The sequence below is a fragment of the Pezoporus wallicus genome, unplaced genomic scaffold (genome assembly GCF_028554395.1).
Source record: "Pezoporus wallicus isolate ANWC-B61680 ecotype Strahan unplaced genomic scaffold, APGP_CSIRO_Pwel_v1 contig_3952, whole genome shotgun sequence".
Taxonomy (NCBI): Eukaryota; Metazoa; Chordata; class Aves; order Psittaciformes; family Psittacidae; genus Pezoporus; species Pezoporus wallicus.
The window spans coordinates 12,539,892-12,566,413 of NW_026635034.1; the positions used below are offsets into that span (position 1 = coordinate 12,539,892).

Here is a 26,522-nt window from a genome sequence, read left to right on the forward strand (position 1 = left end):
CAGCAGTGTGGGTTGGGGCAGAGAGACATGAGGGTGCCTCTGGAACCCCCCTGTCAGTGCTAGAGCAAAGCCAGGTGGGAGGTGGTTGGCAACCAGAATAGTCCAGCTCTCCCTGTGCACTTGCTAATAATGGTCCTTGGTGCTGTGGTAAGGATTGAGAACTTACACCTAAGCTTTGTCCCTTTCTCATTCTCCTGAAAATGGCCCATGCTTCTTAAAGTAAGGGAGATAAAGGGTTTCTGCTCTGAATCTACTACTCATTCTAAAGAATTGCCAGGTAGGTCTATTTAAGCAATTCTCCTCCCCCAAGGAAGAAGCTGTGAGCTTGAACTCAAACTTAACTAAAATTTCTTATAAAAATGTTTTCTCCAGAATTCCTTTTTCAACTAGGAACAAACAGACAAGTCCCAAACTCTACCTTTTTGCTTGGAAACATGCAAACATTTCCTGTAGATATGCTCAGCAGAAAAAATGACATGCCTACATCAAAATGATCTGGCTCGATTCAGCATTAAACCACATCCTCCCGCACTGGTGTGTGACTTACTCCCCTTTTGCTGCAGTGACTCGAGTCGCACACAGCACTGTGGTGGACACAGATTACCAACGTGCCTGACCCCGAGGGGAACTGAGAACCTAAAGCATATTTTGTCATGAAATTTAGTGGTAGCACGAGCTCCCGAGTAAGATTTTCATGTGTATGAAGTGAACCTTCTACTCAGCCTAACACCAGAACTATTTGAGTTTCTGCAACAGATGTTCACTTCCCCTCACACTCCCTCCAACACTTTCCATCCAGAAAGAGGTTTCCAAAGAAGCCTTCCTGCTTTCTGACCACATCTGTCTCAGAGGAAAGATCCGTATGTAGTAAGACAGGGTTTAGTCTGGAGAAACATTCCCAGAGACGGTCAGAAGCACCAGACTGACTGCTGTCAGATCTGAGTTCAGATGTGTTTCTCACACACACGACTCTCAGGCATTAATCTCTATAAAACTGGCTGAGCTCTTATCTTTTGCACGTTGAGAATAATGAAAAGCATTCTCATTCGCACTTTCAAATAGCGCAGAGAGAGTGGAGTGCTATAGTTTTGACAGGCACGCGATTTCAAGCGTATTGCGTGACTCTCGCAACCTGCTAAAGTCACACACCCACTCCATCAGTACAGCCGCACACCAAACGGCCTCGTCCCGCTCTTTCCCGTCACTGGTACCGGTTTTAACCTCCTTCTCCCAGCCGCTGGGTGCCTGTTACGTGTCCGTCCGTCCGTCCCCCCCCCCCCCCCCCCCCCCGCAGCTCCCGCTCTGTCGCGACACGCCCGCATCCCTCTCGCCAGTTTCCCGCCGGCGGAGGGTTCCGCGCCCGCCGCCCTGCGCGCTGCGGCCCTGTGGCATTTTGCAGCAGAGTGCCTTGTTTCTATGTCCAGTCGTGCCGTTATCCACAGTCCCAAAGGGGAGCCTGATCCCCAACTTGATGCAGCATTACCTCCTTCATCAAATGGAGAAGATAAGCGGGAAATCAGAGAAACCGGGAAAGACAATGGATCAACATTACTGGTGGTAGCTAGCATTTTAGCAGATCTGAACCAGCATGTCCCAAACTCACCCTCTCTAGGGATGGAAGAACCTGAGACCTTTGATGTCACAGAACAAATAAACATTTCTATGGTTCCTAAGGAGTTTGGGGAAGAAAGTGTGTCTTCGGCTGGTAAGCGTGGAGGAGGAAGAGCGGCCACACCTACTAGCCTGGCTGCAGTAACTGAGCCAAGCCCCAGACAAAAGAACAAACGCACGAGAAGCTGGACTGACCCTGGATCACCCCAGAAAAAGCACAAATGCCACTATGTGGGGTGTGAAAAAGTTTATGGCAAATCTTCCCATCTTAAAGCTCATCTAAGGACCCACACAGGTTAGTTACAATCCAGCCAGAGATTTATTTGTTATAGCTTGGTAATTAAAATGAATGTGGAAAAAAAACAAAACAAATCCAAACTTGTATTTGGCCACCATTATGGTTTTACTTCTCAGACCTCAAGCTTGGGAAAACCAAACAACAACAACAAAACCCTCTCTGGGAATAAAACCTGTCTGCGCATAGATTCAAAGCTAATGTTGCCCCTTTTTTATAACTTAATGTCGCAGGGAATGGCGTGTGGGTTATCTGTGTAGATTGTACCAAGCTGTAATTGTTAGCTGCTAGTTTTCTTGTTCGGTGTGTCTTCTACTTCCCTTTCCAGTGCTTCTTATCCTCCCCCATCTACATTTTCCTACCCCGTGTTCCTGTCACTACCATTATACCAGCTTATCACTTCCCATGCAAGCATCAATACTCTTGATATTTTAAAATTAAATGTTCCAGAGGCACCTGAAACACTGTGTGTCTGTTTCTTTCTTTAGCAGACACTTGTGTGAAAGCTAGAGTAGGCAGGAAGGCAGATGAGAAGCTGAATGTGAGTCACAAGGAGATATTTATCATAAGTGTAGCGAGGGGGATGTGCGCAGTCTCAAAAAAGCTTTTGGCAGCTGGGTAAAACTAATTTCCAAAGAAAAAAAGCGACATTAAAATGCAAACACTATCTTGTTCTGATCAGTGTCCAGTGTTTACTTCTTGGTGAAGACTTACGTGGCCACTTTTTTGTTGTTACTGCAATTCATGAGATACACATACAAAAAGTGGAAGTCTTGCAAGCACCATGAAAGTTACGCATTGAAAGTGTTAGGATAAGCCATTTTGAAACCAGCCCCACGCCTTGCCAGACCTCGTGCCTCTGCCTGGTGCTGGGGAACAGGGTGGCTGCCAGTCAGACAGGGAGCATGAAAAACTGAGGAGACCGATCTCTGTGGAAGGCCCCGTTCATAGCATGTATGACGAGGCACCACACTGACGAGAGCAGGCACAGGCAAGCTGTTCCACTGAGTGATGTCAGACAACAAATTAATTTAAGATCTGTGGTCAGTTCACTTAAAAAGACCATTAAGAAAAAGGTCATCAGAACTAAGCATGATTTAGTGACCCTTGAACAGTTGTAGCTCCGAGGTGGCAGCCTCGCCCATGCTGGTCATACATTCAGTGTACTTTCAGCTTTTCCTGTTGCCTTCCCGAGATAAAGAGCCCTTCTAAACTGAGGGCATGTTCCGATCTCTCTGGGCGAGAAGAAAGCCCCATCAAGTTTGAGCATCTGGATGGATAATTCCCCGTGCTGCACAGCTGAAAGAACAGCATGTTCCTGGCACCTCAGACAGCCTGCCCTGGGCAACTGCTTTTCACCTCCCTGGGAGTTGTGCAAGAAAAGGTGCTTCCACTTGGCTTGCAGGGAATTGTCTCCATTAATTTTCAGTTCTCTTGGCTTCTTATTGCTGACATTTGCCATTGTTCTAAAAGTGAAAGATAAATTTAGCAGTATTTCTGGGTTTCCAAATCAACTGGAGACCGAGGAGAGGAACTCCTGCTCCTGATAAAGAGGAGGGCCGGGCATGACCGCCCTGCGGGAGAAGAGGGAGGGCAGGGCCGGCGGGGAGTGTCGCTCGGGGCTGGGCTGAGCCGAGTCATTCGGGGACACTGGCTTGCCTCCAAGTTCTCTGCCTTTTTTTTGGTGGGTTGTTTTGTTGGCTTTTCCCTCCTTTTTTTTTAACTCTTAATTTCCCGTACCTTTTTTTCCCATGTCTGTAAAGCTTAAGTGGTTATAGCTGTAGCTAATGGCACTGAGGGAATAGAGTATGCGCGCATCTGAGAACTAAAGGATAAGCTCGGAAAGGACTGTCTTTGCCCTGGGAGTGGCAGGACGACTGGGGACTACAGCTTCTTTGTTTTCTTGAGTCTTCAGTGTCTGTGTGGGAAGCTTTAAGCCAAGCTGCCAAGTTTCCCTCCTGATTGGCAACAGGTCTGTCTGTTTGGACTGAGCTTTAAACAGGCTTAAATTCCTCTTACAGAACATTTTCTAAGGTTTGAATTTTTTTCTCCCTTTGAATCGTGACAGGTTTGAAAAAAGCCTGTATAACACTAAGAATTAAGCTAACAGAACAAATTATGACTTCCAGGACTGGCAAGTGTTTGTTTTTACAAAACATGTAATGGATTGTATTGATTTAGAGCAAGAGGTTTGGGTCTGCTCTGCTTCCCAGCAGCCCTGAACTGGTTAAGTAACATGTACACATCGGCCTCCCCATCTGTTGGATGGATAGGGTGATTAACTATCACATTACCAAGCAGTGGTGAAAGTACTCCAAGGACACATGCAAGGTGCTTTAAACAGCTACCCCAATAACTCCAAAATCTGTTTACTAAGAAACAATCAACACCCCCGCCCCCTTCTGCTATGGAGTGGAACTTCTTTTGTGTGCTGTATTACAAGTTGGTATATTTAGGGATGAACTGACGGCTAAGAACAGTACTGCAGGCTAGAAGATACTGATAGTGCTAGAGATATTTGAATAGTGTAGCATATGACCTGCTTTATAAACTGGCTTGTCTGATACCGTGCCCAGAAACTAAAGGCTTTGCTCTTCATGCTTAAAGGAAGGATAGACTAGATTGTTGAGCTTATGCTATGGCAAAGGGATACAGAGACTTCCAACTACTATGGGACCAAATCCAGGCCACACTGGTAGGGACTGAAAGCTGGTACTATTTTGTAGTTGTTTGGTCCCCTATGTGAAATCCTTCTGATATGTATAGCCAGATTTCTGGGCTCATCAAAAAATACAGTGCAGAGGATGCCAATTATCCTATTTAAAGTGGAAGAAACAAGATGGAACAGCCAAGGAAGCAGCATCTGCCTTTTGTCCTTATGCACTCAGAGTACAGCATTTTAGAAGGAAGCTTTATGTTAAAACATAATGTCCTAGAGAAAACCATAGTTTCTTGTGTTTGGTACAGTATCAGTGAAGCTATATCAGCCTTAAGAATACTTCATTTTTATTAAATCAACAAACCCTTGAACCAGGCAGAAAACATTAGTCACCAATGTCTTTGCTGTTCTCTTCACCGTATTTCAAAGCCTTCCCCTCCCCCTACATTTCATGTTTATATTTTCCACCCTATTCTCTCACTGGATGTCCTGGAGTTCAACATGATCATCAGCCACAAATCCCTTGAAGTTTTAATGTTTACCAGAAGGTTATATTTAGTGTCAGTGGGTAGATGTCAAGTCCAAATTATTTTTCACTGAGGTTCCCGTGGACCTCAGAAGCTGTGTTGTGATCCACAGAGGCAGCACCATGCTTGTCCCAAGTTACTTTGATATATTGGCCTGTGTTTAGGTGGATGAAGAAGCCTTTATGTAAGGTATGGGTCATATGTTTTAAACAGGAGGTTGGTTTTCATTTTCAGTTCTAGTACATCTGATTTGCTCCAACTACACTAATTCAAGATGCAGCAGTAAAGCACAGCTGCTCTGAAGTTAGCCTGGATCAAGATGCTATGTGTGTGTTAAGAAAGAGATTAACCAATGTATGGAGAAGCAAGTTCATCTGTCAGTGAAATGAAGTTTATCTTCCATTTTAGCACCTGGTGATTGCCAGAAACTTAGCTGGTAAGCTGAAAGATATAGACTAGACTTGGCTGGGCTTTCCTTTATCTTACCTGTATGCACACAGTGACTCTAGAAGTCACTACATGCTCGTGTGTGGCAAGCATGCAGTGTTTGTGAAGACCCAAGCCTTTGCAGGAGAGTTTTACAAAAGAAACTTAATCTAATACCTCCTGTGCCCCTTGAGAGCAGAGAACAAGGGGTGCAGATTGCTCTTGTGAAGAGCAGGATGAATCAAATGAGTGGGAACCAGTGGTTCAGTCCATTCTCTGAGCTGCCAGCTGGGCTGCTCTGGATGCCAAGACTGACTAGGAAGCTGCTCTCCCTCTGAACGAGATGCCAGAGGAAATGGGAAAGGCCTTTTCCCAACGCCAATTTTCTACAAGCAAGAGGACAGGCTAATTAAGTTTGTCCCTTTGCATGCAGCTCAGTAATTTCACTGTTAGTGTCTCGGCCTCTAAAGTTTTTGACTTCTTAAGTCAGAAACAGCTAGCTTGCTCTGCATGCCTAACTCACTATCATTAGCGTACACCCAGATTATCAAAAAGCACCAGAGAGCCTCTAGGCTGCTGTGTCCCAAAATACTCTTCTACTGCCTTCCACCTCCACTTTTTGCTGAGTGCATCAAAACCTTTTCTCTAAGGTTTCTCTCTGAGACAGACTCAAATGGTAACTTCAAGACAGCTTTATAAGACAGTTACCTTTCCAGCCAGAGCCATAAGCATTCTTTCTCAGTGTTAAGTAGTTCAGCAGCCTGCTCTTGCATTTTCCTGAAAACTGATAGTCTTGAGTGTCTTTTAATAAGCCTGTATTTCTAAAACCAACACAAAACTGCAGAACATTGTTTATGTTTGTTTTGAAAGAGCTCTGCAACTCCTTTCTTCCTCTAAAACTTCAACACATTAAAAGAAGTCAGTTGAAACCATAGACCAGCTTCATTTACAGCCCTGCTGAAGGCCTCACCACAACATGCAATTCCAAAGAATGAAGTTCTTAGTTAAAAGTCTTCGTCCTAAGCCTGGATCAATCAATCTTCTGTTCACTGAAGCCAAGAAGCAGCATATATACTTTTAAGTCTCTTAAAATCTTTGAAATAAACACAAACTATAGATGTCTTAGAAGAATAAGCAAGCTTTAAAACTTACAGTTTCCAAAAGGAGCTGAAGCCAGGGAGAAGGGCAAAGTTACTTCTACCCACTCCTTTTATCTGACTGGTTCAGGATTGAATAATAGGATTCAGTTAAGTCAGCTGCAAAAAGTTAGGGTTAAATTGGGTGCATGGAGAATCCAATTGGTTGATGGTATTTACCACACACTTGAGTAGTAGTAACTACTAGCGAGAACTAAATCTCCTGTTTGTTATACAGGTTTCTCTGCGAAAGGCTTGTCTTTCTTTTGCCTCCTTTTACTCGCCAGTTTTTAAGGAGATATTAATCATGTATGTGTCACAGAAATAAAGCTTCTGATAACAATAGAATTCAGGAGCTGTAGCTAAGAAGCCTTTAAAGCAGAGCTGTACTTACCATTGCCAGAACTGTGATGGAGAGAGGCTCTGCTATGGAAAATACTTTTTTTTTTTCCCTTTTGCTACTGTCTTTGAAACAGATGTAACCATCATAGCTAAATAGTCTCTTGCCATTATTTTTACAAAAATGTACATGAAGAAAATTACTCGATTTGTGACTCTCACAGTTCTTTGGAAGTTACATTTTGCTGAGACTGAGACACTTACTGAGACAAGTCCAGCTCAGGCATCGAATCGCCAGCCTGTGCAGTCTGTGATCTTACTGTAGTCAAGCAGAGGGGAATGAACAAAAAATAATCCACCTATGGTGTGGCTGTTCCAGTCAACATCATTCATAGAATACAGTGTTCAGGGACTGCTTTTTCTACAGGGTGAAAAGTTTGGGTATCTAGTAGAAAATCAGAAATTTCACAGAATTCCTTTTCCACAAACCATCTTCCTTTTAGCATGGAGGTGGTACTCAGGTCCAGTGTAATGAGCCCGATTGGAAGTGGGGAGGATGGATCATCTTCCAGTCGTTTTCCTCATCCTAGACACCAGTAGCAAGACCTAAGTCTGACGTACTCTTTGCTGGAGTGAGCCAGCAAACAATCAATCTTTTCAATGGATGGATGACTGCAACTGATAGCTGTGTTTGTGTTAGAAATTAATCACTGCCATGTGAAAAAAGTGTCTGAATGATCTGTAGACGATTTTCAGTAGCATATAGTTCTCTGCAGGACACTTCAATGTATTTGTCTGTGACATGAGTTGTGCATAAACAAATCTGCTAAACTGGAGTTCTTTATGAAACAAACTCACAATTGGATTGCATCCAAAAAGAAGGCACCTTTAACCATTTAAAATACAACTGTTGCATTGTGTTATTGTCTGGCTGAACATGGTTATGGCACATCCAAAAGGAGAAACCTGGAACTTGTTTATATTGGACATGTGGTTTCTAGTTCTGTTTTATAAGCTAAGCATGTTCCAGCTTCCCCCCTCCCTCCTTCCAATCTTGGATCAGCTGTTTGGAAGTCAGTGCTGACAGAGCCAAAAATACTCTGCTGTTCAAATGCAGGACAACCTCTGAAGGGTCCTTTCTGTAGAATATCTGTAGGTACACTTTTTTCCCTTTGTTACCCACTTGGCTTTTATTAGGTAGATTCGCATGGGCAGCGAGATCATTATCTTGCTGTGTTCAGTTTAACAATAGCTAGACAATATGGGTTACTAAGTGCAGGCACTGAAGTCAGGCATACATATCCTGTATTTTTCTGGTCTTGCAGATTCAGCAGATCTTACAGAGCCTCCACTTAACATAAAAGTTTTTAAAAGTTCAGAGTGCCACTGCTGTAGTGACTGGTAGAAAAAGAACCTCCAAAGCTTTTTTGCAGCTCTAACATAAAAAGCATTTACTAACCAGCAACTTGGCACAAGTCAAATGGTATTAAAGTGAGCATATCCTGAAATGACCTCTAGTGCAAGGAAAAGATTTTCTGTAATCAGTTACAGCACTTCTGTAGTGCTGTCAGGAATTGCGGACATAATATTTCTGACAGGCTATCTGTTGACATTGCAGTCAATGGATCAGTAAGCTATCTTAGATTTATTATACACCATATTTCTAGCAGGCTGTTCTCTATTATTTGGTTATAAGTTATATGAGGTTCTGGAATAGAGGCACCTGAAAAATTCCCATGAGAGAGCATCACGTTGCTGTTGTGCATTTTGCAGCTATATGTCTGCTTTGGTCCTGCAGCCAGCTATCCCTGAACAGCAGAATGGTTATGCTGGTCATGTAGCCTTTACTGCCTTCAACAGTAGCTTTTAAAACTGGTCAAGGAGAGAGGCAGAAATATTAAGTTCCAGAGTAAGAGCAGCTTAGGTACAGCAGCTAAAAAAAAAATGCATAGAGCTTTTTAAACTGAACTGCTGTCAGTGTTTCCACCAGAGGAACTTACCACGAAGCCAGCTGAGAAGGGTTAGAACATCATAGCCTAGTCCATCTTCAGATGTTACCTGAGATTTGCTGAAAGTTTGCTGAAATGGTGAGCTGTTTGTTAATAGATGAGAAATACTTTTTTGGAATTTGGGGGTAAATGAAATGACAATGATAGAAGTTTACACACTAGACTGGGGCTTTATAGATTCTTGCAAAACCTCACAGTGCAGATGAGGCTTTTCTGAGTTCTTAACCTGGTAGCTGAAGATCCTGCTATAGCAAATATGAACAGGGATGCTGCTAAAATCTCACTGAACCACAGACTACTTCTTGTTATGTATTGTAAGGACTTACTGAATTTAAGTTTGTGATTTGTTTTAAATGCCAGCAGAAAGACTGCAGACCAGCACTAATACACAATTGCCTTGACAGGTTTTGATTGGTCTTTTCCAAGACCAATGTGAATTGTATGCAGCTTTCTTACACATGCATGTGAAACTCTCAATGGACCACTGAAAGCCCCTCTAAGTCAGTGGAAATTTCCATTTGAGGTATATATGTCCATACAAGCAGTGTCAACAGAATGCTGGCAGATGGCTAGTCCTATTGTATAACAAATTCAGGGTGTATTTACAAAGTATGTTTTTTAAATTCTCAGAACATGGCCAAAACAAAACAGAATTTCTTAGATACCCCAAAGGACTACATCTCTGCCAGGATTCTCATTCCAAAAGCAAATTCTTGGAATTTATGGATGCCCTTACATAGTATTATTAGCCTAAATACACCAATAAGAAATGGATTAAAAAGCACTTTTTTTTTTTAATTTTTTTTTTCCTTTCTTTCAACAAATGGCTGAAAAGATGTAGAAATTGGTAATGGGACAAAGTAATTCTATGTCATGGGTTTCACAGGATCCTAGAACAATTTGGGTTGGAAGGGACCCCCAAAGATCATCTAGTTCCAACCCCCCTGTCATGAGCAAGGACACCTTCCACTAAAGCAGGTTGCTCCAAGGCCTGTCCAACCTGGCTTTGAACACTGCCAGGGATGGGGCAGCCACAGCCTCTCTAGATGTTAAAAGTCACTGTTATGAATTGAGACTCACTTGTTTTCTCTGCATTTCTGCATGTGATTTTTGTTTTGTTTTTTTTTGAGGAGTGTTGCCCTGGAGAAAACAGTATCACTGACTTTACCAAACCAAAATCATCTCTGTAATGATAATCTACTTCATCTTCTCTTCCCCATCATTTAAAATGAGATTGTTTAATAGGTTGTTGTTAATTCCTTAAAGTTTTAGGATTCTATAATATAAAAGGTCATAGTTCAGCTCTTTCACCATGTTTGATAGGATAATGAGGATTTGAATACTTTCCCCGCTCTCAGTCTAACACCAACCTTCTCACTGAAAGAACTCTTCTTTTGTCCTTCTCTTGACTGGTGTTCTTATAGACTGTTTACAGGAACATAACTGAATTTTTGTATGCAATTGACTACTCCCATTTTGAATGTACAAATCACTAGATTATTTTTTGTCCCTAAGACAAAAATTAGCATAATTTATGTTTTATCAGTAAGAATCTAATAGGTTACTGGAAAGGTCTGAGAGAATGCTGTCTGGCTGCTGCTTTGCTTTCGTAATGAATTCTTGGAAAAGCACCTATACATTATGAGAGTATATCATCAATAGCCTACTTTGTGCTGCTAAGGTTAGCACTTGTGGGTGAGTTACTTTGGAAAAGCATATGGCACCTGCGCTGAACTTCTGTGCGCGTTTGCTTAAAGCTTCTTCCCATGAACCAACTCTGGTCTTGTGCATAGTAAATCCTTTGGACACATCCACGTTACACTTTACAGTTCTGTATTAGGTATACACGTTGTAACCAGGACCAGTGTTACTTGCAAAAGACAAACTCATTTGAAATAAGCTACGTTTTTCTGGTGTTTGGATGAAAATTGCTTTCTTAGACATTTAGCTGGAACTTCTTGCAGAAAGGCAAGGAACCATTGTGATTTATATACTTGATGGTTTCTCTTAACACTTTGCTCTTACTTGCAAGAAATCCAAGTTACCACGTAACTGTTTCTCAACTAAATAGCTGTAAAGAGGCTCTAACAGTCTCATGGGTGCTCTGTAAATTCTGTGGTATTCCCTTTATGACAAAGTGATTGTGCTAGCACACTTTTCATTTGAGTACATTCGTTGCAGTTTGAAGGACACAGTAAGAACAACACTAACTTCCAGTGCACAGCTGGTTTTCACTTGGAAATCAGACCACCTCTGGGTTTTTCATTTTTTTTTAATATATAAACAGTCCTAAGTCCAGCTTGTGTTTGACTCTTCTGATTGTAAAACACAGTTGCAGCTCCTTACCATCTGTAGAGAACTGCACTGACACAGCAGTAGTCAATGAATAATCAACTATAATCCTTCCAGCTTCTGTGTTACTTTCTCTGTGGACATTCCTTGTGTCCAGTTCCTTCTCCCGTATATTAAGGCATGGGAACAGGCTGTAGCTAGTCACCCAAGAGTGGTGAATTTATTCTCTTAAAAGCATTTACAGCCTTGAGTAATAGAACAAAGGGGTTACACTGAAAAAGTTATTTATAAACGTGCATTTGTGAGTATGCAAGACAGCACTGTGTATACAATTTTACACATTGAGGTTATGTATATTCTGAAAAGGAAGGTAAAACCAACCTGTTTGTATGCAGTGTTATGATGTATCATTTCTCTTAAGACTAACATTTTCTCTTATTCGTCTGTTATTCACAAAGAATAGTATCAATCCTAGAGTTGAGCTGTAATAATAACTTTTCAAGAGAAAGTAGAAACAATTTTGTAAGATTTGGCTGGAATTCAAGGTCAGAGTACTTTGTGCATCATGTCTTTTGTAGGAATAATAAACCATCCTTTCAAGCTGCAACAGCAGTAGTCAGATCATCTCAGTCCCCTGAAACTAAGTCAGAATGCAGCCCAACTCATGAAGTTGCAATTCCTGTTTTCTTTGGTTTTATTTACAGTTAGTGTGTTGTAACAGAACCTTCTGATTACTTAAGTTTATGAACCTTGCAGCTCTGCATACTGCAACTCCTGAATCCCAGTCGGTGACCCCTCATGGCTGCCAGAGTTGTGCTCAGCAGGAGCTAGGAATATGGACAGGAAGTCAGGTTCAAATAATTTAGTAGTGCCCAGATATAGGACTAGATTAACCAAGAGCCCAAGTGGAAATAGGAACAGCTGGGAACTTCTGTGATCTTTTTCAAGGAAAAGTTATGTCCTCTCCATAGGTTTTGGAGCGAGCCTGCAGACCTAGATGGCAGGCCTGTCTTTTAGCATTTCACAGTAATAGTTTAAATTAGGGGAATTTCCTATTATATTTCACAGAAATTTTCCATCAGAAAGAAGCTTCTTCTGAAAAAATCTTTGGCCACAGTAAAATCCTGTATTTTGCAGAGCATTTCATTAGCCCCTCTGCTTTGGGCATGCAGAGTGTGGTCATCTAATTTTCTGCATATACAGGGAACAGGTTCACCATCTCAAAAAAACAGAGGGGCCAGCAGGTTTCCTCTCCCCACCCAAACAAGCAGGCCTATTAGAGAGTAAACCTGCTCACTTCTTAGATGAAGTGTAGCAGGACATGAATAAATGTGCCTGAGGCACTAGTAATTTATATTTTGGCAAGTAACAGGGATCTTTCAACTATAACTTGTTTCTCTGTATAGCAACTGAATGCTTTACATGATACCTGTGACCTGTAGAATTCATACTGTCTACTGTGGAATCACACAGTAAAATGGTTTACATGTCAAGAAGTTTTAAAAGTACTTATAGAGAAAATGGTGGCTGCTGGGCAGCCCTTCTATCATGATTTGTATGTATAAACCACATTCTGTAGTGATACATAACTGGTTTTAATGCTAGGCTGCTCTGTAAAGGCAAGCAATGAAAGCATGGGTGTGGCATGCAAGGGAAAACAGCGCTATAGCTAACAGAAAGGCCATGCTTGTATTTATGTATATTTTGGTAAATTTCAAAGTAGTAAAGATGTTCCTTTCAATACTACTTTGAAAAAGGGAAGTATTGAGAGTAGTATTTCCTTCTGAAAAATGGCCTCCAGCTGATTTCTCTATCTCAGTACATGATGAGTTATTAGCTTCAGAAGTAGAGAGCTATATTGTTAAATTATGTACACCAAGATGCCCTTGACAAAGCTGTCTTTGAAATACGTCTGTGCTCTATTTCAGATCTTAGCTTTTCTGTTATGTTTTCCACCCAGAGTCACACTTGGATAATTAGCTCTGGACTTGTACTCCCCCATAACCACATACTTCATCCATTCATTTCCAGCACTCACCATGGCCTCTCTCCTACACCATGACCCTACACGTCAGACACAGCTGGTGAGGCTCTTCTCCCTGGTGACCCTGCAACACAATCATAAAACATGAGAGATGGTGGGAGCTGAGCTGTGCCTAGGGTGTGTTACACTGGGGGTGTCGCTGCTCAGAGAAACTGTGCTATAGCAGTGATCTCCACTGCAGCCTAAGAAAACTTTCTGTTATCACATGGTGTACCCCCTTCATGGGACTTGTTGATGCCTGAAGTCTTGCAGGCTTAGGGAGAAGATGCTTGGCAAGTCTGTATAAGGAGGAATGCTAAGGGAATCTTATTGCAACATCTTGTTAATAACCGTTTATTTATATTTTGGATAGAATATGGTGGTAACACGTGCTTTCAGAAACAGCTTGAGACATTGGACAGGAGCCGGATCTTTCAGAGAACTGGATGTACATTGCTACATGTTCACTCCAGTGATTAGAACATTAAGACAGCTAAAATTAAAAGACAACGTTATCGGTGCTAATTGTTCAAAACCTTCTTTTACTTATTTTATGCTTATATACGAGAATGAGGCCAAGATGTGCATGCACTTACACACATTTGTAGTTTTAAAGAATTAATACATAGAAAAGACTGAAAACCAAACTGAAACTATAAAGGAGAAGGTAGCTGCTTCTCTTTTTTTCTTTTCGTACAACTGTGCTTGAGGGAGACTGCTAGATGGGGAGATGCAAAATAAATAGGGAAGGTATTGTCAGAAAAGAACATATAAATGAGACTTGCAAGAGTTGAATGTTGAACTCCAAACTGCAAATACTGTCTTTTCTAAAAAGTTGACCTGTTTTAACAGCACACTAGAATATGAATACAACTGTTACCACAGGATCTGATTCTTTCATTAAAAAAAAAACCAACAAACCAACCCCCAAACCCAAATCCTGGTTTAAACCAGGAGGATTGGCTTTACAATCTATGCAGATTTTCTGAAGAGTACTCAAGAGTTTTATGCGTATCTCAGATGGTAGCTGCCTGGTGTCAAGCAACAATTTGATTATCAGCCCATAAAACTGCTTTCCAGAGGTGTTTCCCTGAAGCTGGATGCTCCATATGGTCATTGGCTGATGCTGCTCATGAACTACTTCAGCACCACCTTGCTCTCTGGCACAACAATTCATTAATCAATCTGTTAATTCAGTTTTAAAACTAAAAGCAAATTCCTACTCCTTTCTCTCCTCCACACAGTTGCACTAAGCTCTCCGATCAGATTTTCCACTCAGCTTTACAGCTTTAACTGCGCTTACAAAAGCTGAAGTCCCAGGCTTCATGCATGCTGCGGTACTGTGAGGTTGTTGATTAAAGAGTTCAAAAGTTCAGAAAGAGACATTTCACAGTTGCAGCCAAAGGCAACTTCACTAACTTCGGTTTGCTCAGCTTCTGGCAAAACAAAATTTCATCCTGTCCCTAACTCCTGGGAGATGCTGTGCACATAAAATGTCATAACCTACTCGCAATGTCCGTAAATGCCAAGGGATGTGGATTTCAGTTGGCGGCAAATGACATTCAACATCTCCCAGAATTCAGATAAATAAAGTATAGGTTTCAGTTTAGATGAATAATCCTGTAGTCTGTTATTTCACATAGCAGAACAACCTTTCATTAATATGATAAGCTCTGCTTTTACAAGCACTTTTATGTTTTTAATAGAATACAATAATAAAAAGATCATTGATGTGTCAACAGAGAAAAGATTGATTCTTGGGGTCATATGATTACTTCTCTGCAGTTATCCATGCAAGTGCTGGGTAAAGCTTGGGGAGCCAAATTTTCACGATTTCAGCATAAATTTACCCACAGTTCACACCAGATGAATATGTTTCATCATTACCTATTTAATCACTTTCCCACTTAAAAGGTTTCAGAGATCAGGAACTTCACCATGTGATTTTTTAATGAAGGCCACCAAAAAAACTATTTATGAGGTAGACTTTATTGAAAGCAGTCTAAACTAATACATAGGTCATTTCTGTGTTCACTGTACAGACAGGGATGGTTTGTGATGTTTCAGCTTGATTTCAAACATCCTTGCAATACAAGCATTCAAGTTTTTAGATCTGATTTAACTAGTAAGTTCCTCCCTGCCACAGCGATTGGAACTTAGATATATTCAAAATTAAGACCATCTAAGAAAGCTAACCAGAATTTTCCAATGAGGAGTAAATAACAGCATTTTCAGGTAGAGAGAGGAGACCCTTGGGTTGTTAGAAGAGCAAGGAATAACCTGTGTCCCGCACTGAAGGCTGGGGAAAGATGGGTCATCACCTTGGCCAAAAAGGAGCACAGTTATCTATGGAGATACATTCACAAGAGAATCTCCAAAGCAGCAGTTACAACATGTAGACATCAGTATGCTGCATTTGTGGTTCCTACCATTTGACCTCTGAGTACCTACTGGTTAATTCTGCTAAGGACCACATAGTTGAGAATGACTGGCTGAACAGTTAACACGTCAGTTCTGTGGGGACATAATCCTAGGTTTTTAAGAGGTAGCAGATTGGAAGAAGAGGAGGTAGTGTCCTATAGCGAGCATGTAATCTCTTTTCCCCCACTGTAAGAGAGGGCTGGAGGAAGACAGAATGCCAAGGAGTGTAATACTCTTTACAGCTACCACGCAGCTGCTAAGAGTCAGATGTCTGATCTGGAGCTGGTTCGAGTTTGCAGAGTGGGCTGGTTAACACTGTGAGCAATTCTGAGGTAGCATAGGAAGGATCCAGACAGCAGTTTGTGATGGAAACATTATGTTTCTGTTGGTACCTTAACTACACATTCCCTGTAGATGCATTTGGTTCAGTTGTCTCAGCTATGGGTAAGATTTTTTTGCCTCCTGGAGAAGGGAGAATCAGGCCGGGGGAGTTTTCTTTCTTGGCTTCAGTTGCTGTCTGCATAACATTTTCATTAATCACCTTATTTAACAGAGGATGAGTGGTGCAGCTGAAATCATCAGCTTGTAACAAACAACAAATCAGCATGCTAGAACAAAAGTAACAGCAAATGACTAAACATGATCTCAGTCCAGCATATATATTCATCAAGGTCCGTATTAGTACTTTCCATTTAAAGTTTTAACTCGACTTACTTGATAAAAAAATTGTGTTCATTATTACATACATTTGGAGAGCCCTTCTCTAGCCCCTTGACACTTTAAAAGGTTTGAATTGGCTTGTCAACACGACAGAAAAAGAACGAAGTCCCACATAGCTTCATTGGTGTTAGTCTCTGTTATGTTTTAAGAAGCCAGACTTCTCTGACCTATGCTGAAGACACAGCTTTCTATGTAAAAATTAAGAAAGCCCCTTAAACAACAAGTTTTTGGCTGAAAGCAAGAATTCTAGGCTGGAATTCCTTTACTGGGCTGATGCAATAGGTCAGATTTGCTGATTAGCACTTAGATTTTTTGATTTTGCAATCCCAGTATTATTCTGAAGTATATTTATTAAAAAGTGTTACTGACAAATGGAAAAGGACACACACACACCACACACACCACCACCCCCACCCCCTCCCCCACTCCCCCCCCCGTGTATTTAGAGCCTCTATTTACGGAGTTTTTTTAGTTTAATTTCCATTCACAATAGAGGTTTTAATGGCCAGCCTCCTTTCTCACATTGATGATGAGAAACCTGTAAACCACAGGAGTGTTTTTCAAATTACACACGTCTCTGTTCCCTCACTTTCTCAGCCTGTAATTTCAGAGTTGCCTTTCTGCTGGCTTTTCTATTCCACTGGATTCTACTGATGCATCAAATGGAGTCATTCTTACCTAAGTGGTAAGCATAGGATTCAGGTTAATTAACTATACAGAAAGTTATAAAATTGCCTTTGGTTCAGTGTTTTTTTTCCAACTAATTCAGCCACTTTGCTCAAGTAGCTTTAAATACTTGTTACTTCTAATAGAGTATGTATTTCAAAGATTTGTGTCTATGTATCTAGACCACATCATGAAAGGAAGGAATCTTGATGGCTAAACTCAACTTAGTGATTTTGTATCCAATTGTATTTCAAGATAAAAGCTCTTAGACATATTTAATATACACAAAGGTAACTATGTTTACACAGTCTCAGTTTTGATGTAGTCTGTATAATTGAATTCAGACCTTCATAAGCCTGGCATAGTGCAATGTATTTTTTGTAGTTGCAAAAGAGGAAGGAACATATAAGACAGGGAGGGGTTGTGTAAGGAAGGGAGAAGAGATAAAGGGATGAACTCTTCAGAAACCAGGATGTGACAAACTACACAGGAGAAAACCTGATATTAGTGATGACAAGTTTTATGTATCTTAGTACAAGGGTACAGTAAAACAAGTAGCATCAGACTCGCAGTGCTCAGGCCTACAAACACAGATGTGAATTTCAAACCATGGAATTCCTGAAGGCTTTTTTAATGACTTTATGATCTTCAACTGATGATGGGAAAGAATTTAATATCTCAATTGTCCAGCAGGATTATCTAATTTTTGGAGTACTCTTTAGCAGAGAGGGAGAGAGAGAAAAGAGAGAGAGATTACAACATAAACATAATTAGAGGAAAACCAAATACAACTCACTATGTATCTGTACACTGTGAGCTGTAACACTCCAGAGAAGATCATAGTAAACATAATGTACTTGGCCTTTCTGTCATGGACTTTGGGTTGGTTGCTTCTTTGCATTGCCAGCAGTGTGTTTTCGTACTTTTTGAAGGCATCAGTTACCAGCAGTTTGCAAAATTACTTAGGAGGACAAATTACAAGGAAACCAAAGCATAACACAGAAAAATATGTTTCTTGTACTTAAGATGCCCTAGGGAATCACCAAAGACTCCTTGGGCCACACTGCAATGCTAGAGGGCAAATTCTCAGTCATGTGCTCAATATAGATCTAAAATCTATTCCAAGATTTGTGCGTGAAGAAGAGGACAGGCTTTCGGAGTCCTTACACTTGCCTGGTTAACCTACCCCTGTTGGCTCTTTGAAAATCTATTGTGCTTATAAACATGGAGAGTCCAGTGGAAGTCACCTAATAAAGATGTCAGGCATCCAGTCTTCATGGAGGGAAGGCTGCCAAGGAATGTTAATGAAAAATATTAAAAGCTTCACATTTCTTTATTAGTGAGCACTGTATGTCATTGTGTTGAAGTTGTCCCCAGAGCTAAAGGAATTAAAACATTGTTATAAAAAAACATCCCAAATGAAGTAGAACATTTTATTCAACCAAAAATTAAATTATTATGGGCTTCTTGGTTTGCTGAATTCTTCTGCAGTTCAAATTTCAGATTCTTAATTCACTGTGCAAAAAATAAGATAAAACATACGGGAATTTTTAAAGTGCTAAGCTATAGAAACTCACACAGAGCAGTTCAGCTTGGGCATCCCAGTTTGAAAGGGGATTCAGTAAAGCCATGGAATGCATATTTTAGACAGTAGAAAGATTACGTGATGGAGCATCCTGGAAAAAAAAAAGGCGTAAAAAGCTAGAATGATTCTGCCTTGACAACAGAGAAGCAAATAAAAAAATGGCTGATAAAAATACAGTAAAGTAGCTAAAACTATTATAAACTGACAGTGAAGACAGTGTTATTGAATAAGTTTGAAATAAAGGCCTAGAACAGAACCGACAGAATGTAATCTGTTCAATACAAACAAAAAACCCCAAAAGATTGTTTCCATTGTGGTGGAAGTGAGCAGTGATATTTTTTGGAAGAATCAGATAGCTGCATGGGACAAACCACATCAGTTCTTTTGGTGCTGGGGTGGACCTGGCTGTAGATAGGGCTAGGGGATGAATTTTGCACAACTTACATGTCTTTGGTATTAGAGCCATTACCATTTTGGTATCTTGAGGTGTGTTCATCATTTGCTGTTTGAGGTGTTCTAGTTAGCTGTGGTTGTATGGAGAGGTCACATGGTGTAATCTGTGCTCCCAGATGGAGCAACACAAGCACTTACGAAGCAAACAGTAACACGTATCAATTTAAAATGTAAACTTGCCACTTTATATTTTCCTTTCAAGAAATGCTCCTGTATGTCTAAATAACTCAGTGAAAATGTTAAGGTACAGAAAATAAACCCAGGATTTAAAGAACAGATATTATGATCACTGTTGCAGCTCCTACTCAGTAGTTTCCTGTGTCCACAGAAAACATAAGATCCAGTCATTTATCAATTCAATGACTGGAGTTGTTAAGATTAAAATAAAGATACCCACAGTTTAAAGTGAGTTTGTACTTGATGCCTGAGTCTGTGCCTGCTGGAAACTGAGAACTCCAGTTCCTAAAAAAAGGTCTGATCACAGATAATGAAAATAGCAGGAACACACATGCTTCTGTATTAGCAGGTACTAATGCAACCTCATTCTTGTGTGCTGCCTGTCCAGGGGGCTCAGGGAGTGTTATGTCCCAGCATCTAGTAACATACGAACATTGACTGAAGCTTTTCTTGGATTTGGACATTCATACCACATTCCCATTATTGGGTTTCTGGTGTCTAGTTACAGTGCAATATACCCTATAACTCTTCACTGAGAACATGACTAAAACTTCCTCATTTTCCTGGAACTAGTCAAGCTTAATATTGCTGAATTCACTACCTCTGTTAGATATGGGTGATGGTTGCTGGGGCATTCAAGAGCTGTTGCAAAAAACATGATTGTATTGGGCTTCATTGATTATGAAATGTCACCCCCAAACCATTAATTTAAAACTAACTGATTTCCACTTATGGGAATTGGGAATTATGAGGCTTCAGAATCTTTTGATAGCTTTTTAAATACTTGATAAAGAAACCATTATTCATCTAACATCAGCTATGCACTATTTTCTCTCACTCAGGTTAGGGGCTTGGTTTATGGCTATGCAGAAGGGCTTGTTTATAAACAAGGGAGTAACAAAAGTGACAATATGTGTATGTACATACATATCGGTGCTGCTGAAGGATGACCTTTTCTCTTTCTCTTTTTTTTTCTTTCAAATAACAGCCAGTCTCAAGAAAAGCAGTCTGCTTGGCTGAATGCTTTTTCCCAGGATAGCATTTCCTCTCTTGGAGGGAAGCTGCCTCAGTCACATCTCTATTTAACTGTCTGCCCTTCATCCTCCCCACCCAGTCTGCTGATCTATGTTTCCAAATATACCCTTAATTATATATCTGAAAATGGAGAAACATAAGAATAGCACACAGTGGCATGTTCAGGTTTCTAGTCTGCTTTCATAACAACATACAGTGCTGTTCTGCAAAGCAGCAGAACAGATTTAAGATCACAGAAAATTGTCTCTGGCTTACTGTTTCTGGTTTTGTAGGCACTTGTGGAATTCCCAGTACAGAGATTTCTTCGTTACTTGGCATATGCTTGAAGATGCTAACATAATGTGCAGGGCTATTACATGAGTTAAATAGAAAAAACAGATCCCAATACATGGCTTGACTTAATAATACTCTAATCTGTAGGGCAGTGGATATCACATTTCAAATTGTTCAGATACAACTGCTTGCAAATCTTTGCTTTGCAATCCTGAAAATGGTTGGCATCACAGGTGTCTCAACCTGATTTAGCATTGCAGTCATTATTAGGCTATTTTTTAAGCATCCTTAGGCCTACAGAGTACTTAGTATCCTTTTTTATGGCTATTCAAATGATGGATATCATACAGATGAAGTGGTAAAACAGAAAGCAAATTACTCCAGGGTCTGCACAGGAGTGTCACTTATACAGGAAAGGAGTCCTTAAAACTATGTGTGGATTGGGGTAAAGTCTAGAGTGCACCAAAAATACGGTACAAATGAAGCTCAGTAGACATCACATCTGGTTTCACCATCTCTGTAGTTTTTGCTTCACATAACTACATATAGTTGTCTGAATATATATAATACAGAGGACCTTTACATAATATCGTAAGAACTGACTGGCTCTGCTTGCTTCTGAATCCTTTCAAAGAAGAGAGAAGAGAGGTTCATTTTTTAATGCTGCTTCTATAGCCCAGGCAACTATGTAGTTCCTTTGGTGGTCTGCTCTGGCAGACAGTGTAAGCAGCGTGAGCAGCTAGGTCTGTGCCATGGGTATGAATTTGGAAGTCAGCACACCTGTAGATCTCATGCACTTTTACTCAGTGAGCACTGAAAATTTCTCAATGCAGGTTTCCACACTTTTTTTTTTTTTGACTGGGTGGAGTTCAGGAAGAAGCCAAAAATGTTCTTGCTTGTGTAATTTTCAGTTAAGATCAGTTGAAATTAATTCTCAAATGCGATGTCTTTCCATCAGCTTGTGTAACAATTAACACAAGTTATGTGATGCCACATGCTTTGGCAGAGGAGCTAGAAAGGTTACAGTTCAGTGGGATTTGGAACATGGAAATCCAAACCTATTTAAAACTGTAAAATAATAACAATTTGCAATATTCCTTACCTCTTAAGAACATCTCTTCCCTGCCTCTCTCAAGAGGAAAGAAGCCTGAGCTGCTTTTAAATTCAGTTATTTTCAAGCATCTTTATCTTTTGGAGACTTACCTCTCTTTGAGACCTGCTAGGAATGCTCATGATGCACAAAAATACTCCCACTGCCGAGAAGCAGCATTGACTCTTGATGTACACATTCACATGCTTCATGCATTGCCTGTCATATTTAAGATGTTTGATTACATTTCCACATTAATTTTCAGCATCAAATTCTGCCCATGTTGTATAAAGGTAAAATCCTGACTTCAGCATTGCCTAAGATGGAGCTCAAAATCTTTACTGTGTTATGTACAGCCATGTTAATGGTGAAAGCTCTTTGTTGAGTACATGTCCATGGGTTACTGCTTATGCAAACTGTGGCCGCATGTTCCCTCCTGAGATTAGGCAATCACTTCATATAATCTCTCATTCTGTTGATTGCTTTACTGCCCATAAAAGAACATTTATATAACCTACCTGCACAGAAAACCACATCCCTTCTGTTTGAGAGATGAGGCTGATGACAGGCTGAATTTCCACATGTGGTTTTGGAGCAGCAGCTAGGTCTTGTCTTACTTAATCCCCTGCAGCAACTTTGTTCCAGACTGTGTCCTAATTTTTTATGAATAATAATGATTCTCCTATCTTTACACAAGGCATCCCACATTTCCTCACAATAGAGCTTTTCTTTGAGAAGGTATTGCCAAATTCCCAACAAAACTGGGAAGCACTCTAGAGAACTTATTACCGCTACCAGAGCGATGTCAACTTTCATAGTGCATGGAGGGGGAAAGCATTTGGCCAAGGTGCTTAAAGACAACTTCTAAGAAGGTATCAAATCAAAACTAGAGACAACTGAGGAGAAAAAAAATAGTTCCCAGAAAGGAGGAGAAAAGGGAACAATAGAGAACTAGTGGAAGAAAGTCCACGTCCACAGTTTCTTTGGCCCAGCACACAAATCATCACCCCCATCATCAACACATCAAATCAGGCAGGTGAGTAGGCACCTGACTGTTCTCATCCAGATCTGATGTGCGGTTGGGAGAGGGGGAGATAAGTTGTGCAATACCTTCATCACCTTACTGTTAACGCTGGATAATACAGATCTTACACAATCCCACTCCAGAACCTCTTCTCTCCTTAGGAACCGGCCTGTCATGCCTACTGCAGGCTACCAAATGCAGGATATAGAAAAAGGTAGCTGATCCCATGCTAACTAGTCAGAAGAAAAGGTGTTGTCAACAGCAGAAACAAAACACTGCATGTTAACTCTTGCCTTCCTTGTCTGAAAGCAGTCATTTCATTCGGCAGTCCTTCTAGTGAAGGACATTGCTGACCCCGTTTGTAATGAAAACATACACAGAGAAAAATAACTTGGGCAATAGAAACATTTGAAGGTCATTTCCTTACCAAAAAACAATGCCGTAGCTCAGGAATAAGCAAATATTCAAGAGAGTCCAGTACAGATGTTCTTAAAGTCTGGAAGTCCAACAGACTACGAGAGAGAAGAAATGTGACATCTGTGAAAGGATCAGGAACCTAGCATCCCTGAAGATCCATTTATCAAATAAGGTATCACTTACTTGATTTACAGTACTCTTTAACAGGTTAGAATAGCACTGTTCACCTCTCTGCCAGATAGTGCCACCTTCTCCATCCAGTAAGTGCTAAGTGGCATCTCCCTTGCTCCCAATTTTTTTATTCTCAATTTTGCATTCAAAACCTACCCATGGATGACACTGCTATCCCTCCTAATCATGCTGCGTTTGCTTCCTGCAGGTGAACGGCCTTTTGAATGCAACTGGCAAGGGTGTAACAAGAAGTTTGCTCGCTCGGATGAGCTGGCCCGTCACTACCGCACCCACACTGGAGAGAAGAAGTTCAGCTGTCCACTCTGCGAGAAGCGCTTCATGCGCAGCGACCACCTCACGAAGCACGCCCGCCGCCACGCCAACTTCCACCCAAGCATGCTCAAGAGGCGAAGCGGAAGCAGCTCAAGAACAGGGTCTGTCAGTGACTACAGCCGCTCCGATGCCTCAAGTCCAGCAATTAGCCCTGCCAGCTCCCCATAGACCTACCTGCACTGGATGTCAGCACTTTGCCTCTAATACCTAATGTGGAGTTTTGTTTGTGTTGCACACATTTAAAAAACTCTGTTGCTTCCCATCCTCAGCTCCCCACCCGCCTTTGGTTTTAATAGCTGCCTCCCACTGCAATTTCCAGTCAAATTTTCTTTATCCAACCACACAAGTGGCTATTCTAACCTCATGGACAGACTTACATGTTACACTTAATGACTCCTGCTGTCTCAATATTTCATACATTTTGCAACCATTTACAGATCCTCTTGATTATTCTTTATAAGAAAATGAGAAAATCTAAAAAAAAAAAATAATCCCCACTTAATTCACCTCAGGTGTCAAAGTAGTTTTTTAAGACCTGATTGCACAACATGAGCATACATACACTTACAAATCAACTGTGTTGGATTTTGTCCCCCTTCTCCTTTCTCAGGGATGGATATTTATATTACACAATAATTACAATGAAGACACACCCTAACCGCAGCCTTACTTTGTAAATATATTTGCACTCAGAAGCTTTTTGTTAGGTTCTTTCACACACTGGGGAAAAATAACAAACAAACAAAAAACAATACAAACCCCAAACCAGTACTGGAATGTCGTACCAGACTCTTCCATTGCTTGTTTTCCTGATTACATACATTGGGGAGTGTCCAAACTGGAGTCCTGTCTTTCTTCAGGCTGGCCTATGCTTTTGATAGCGAGCCATCTTTTCACTTCATGCTGAAGATGCTCCAATCCTATTGCAAAAATCTCTGTGAGGTTGATAAACTTGTTCGTTTGTTTCATGCTAGATAAAATTCTGAGAAAAAAAATCTAAATTAGATGCCTTAAGTAAATAACCTAAATCACAAGGAAGCATTTTACACTGGGCAACTTTTGATTGCAAGGTGGCATGGAATCTCAGAGGCATTCTGTTGTCACTCTCTCCAAGTTGTAAGCTCTCTGCACTGCCTGTTCAGTATGGGACCAACAGAATATTCAAAGCAGACAGAAATCAAACCACACTGACTTCTTGATTCTTTTTTTTTTTTTTTAATGAACTGTGGAACTAGCATAACTGAACCTATGCCCACCAAAACTTTCATCAAGGTACTTACCTACTGTACAGCTGTGTCTTAGGAAGACAGATTGGTTAAGACATAGTTTCTGTATCCTGTTTCATCGCCACCACTGTCACTGATAAAAGGAGGTGAAAATCATAAGGTATCTTGTGACTGGAAAAATAAAGTATGCATTTTAAAGTTTTAAAAGAAAATGACAACATTTTATCTCAGCACTACTACAAGTTTCTCAAAAATACACGTACCAGCATAAAGTAAGGTGCTGTCATTTCCCAAAAAGTGCTTAATAATAAGAAGGGAATTTTGGCTATTTTTCAGTAACTTTCAAACATTTGACACACGATAGAGCACTAGGAGGTAGATTTTAATGTTCTTTATGGTAGAAAATACAATAAAAGACCAGGAGCATTGTGAAGTCCTGGAGACCCCACTGGCAGCAAATACACTTTCCTTGGTTTCACTGTGTCTGATGGTGTATATTCTAAATTCAGGCCCTTTCAATACTGGATTTTTTTTGGTTTCTTTGTTTTTACTGTAGGGCATAAATGCAGTTAAGTGTAGCATGGTGAAAAAAAACTCCCTATGCCACACCTGCTATTTGATATGAAGTGAATGCTTCCAGATTTCAAATGAACCTGTATCTTACTTGCTGCTTTGCATTGATCCAATTTCGCAAGTTTTTATTGTACTGTATATTAACTGTGAGAAGCTAATATAGATTTCCAAGTAGTTTCATAGGTACTTCCATAATATGTACATTATTCCTAATACTACACATTCTATTAGTTGTATGGATAAATACTTAAAGACAGTTCAAAGTGCAGATATTTTAGCTTTTTTTTTTCATGCTCCTTTGCTTCAGATTTCACCTCTGTAAACCCACAGTTTTTCCTTGAAGTCATGCAAGGCATAATTCTACTGCTTCATTTTACAGAAGACGAAAGCACATCATAAGGGTTTTACTGCAAGACAACAAATATTGTTGAGTTCGTGTGATGAGTTGGCTGACCACTGTGAGTTAGGGGAAAGCCAGATCTGCTTGTCTCCATAGATACCCTCTTTTCTTGTTTTCCTTTTCAAAAAATGTCACCTACTGAGATAACACAATTTCAACAACTTGATACAATTCAGGTAACAGGAATTCACATTCCAGTCATTTCTGTGACTGCTAAAAGTGCTCTTGTGCTGTAGCTAGTGAAGAGGCATTTCAGCTATCTAGCTAAAGGAATTCTACAGGTCAGCTGTGTCTTGTGCGCATACTTTGAAACAAGTCATAAACATATTTATCATTATACCTTAACAGAGGAATGGGAGTAACACAACCATGGCAGTAACACATCTTCAGCAAAAATCGTGGGCTTCATGTTCTGAATTCAGTTTGTTGTAAAATCATCTTTTCCAACAAGAGCATCATTTAATCTTTAGCAAAGGAGGAACCACTTTAGTCCATTTACTGAGGACATAATAACTCTGCATGAGTCAGTAGGTGCATTACAGAAAACTTGGTTTAATAGCCTGGAGAAAGAATATTTGCACCAGGTTTTATTAGCACTGAGATTATAGGACAACCTATCCTGAGTGACTAAGAACTACGTA

The 26,522-nt window shown here is 40.5% G+C and overlaps 1 protein-coding gene across 1 annotated transcript; it reads left to right on the forward strand.

The window, feature by feature from the left end:
* The first annotated feature begins 207 nt into the window (after positions 1 to 207).
* On the forward strand, positions 208 to 26,251 carry KLF13 (KLF transcription factor 13). Its single transcript, XM_057413850.1, has 3 exons — positions 208 to 277; positions 1,235 to 1,906; positions 23,558 to 26,251. The coding sequence occupies exons 1-3, from the start codon at positions 208 to 210 to the stop codon at positions 23,848 to 23,850; spliced, it is 1,035 nt and encodes a 344-aa protein (XP_057269833.1). The 3' UTR covers positions 23,851 to 26,251.
* The last annotated feature ends 271 nt before the right edge of the window (positions 26,252 to 26,522 follow it).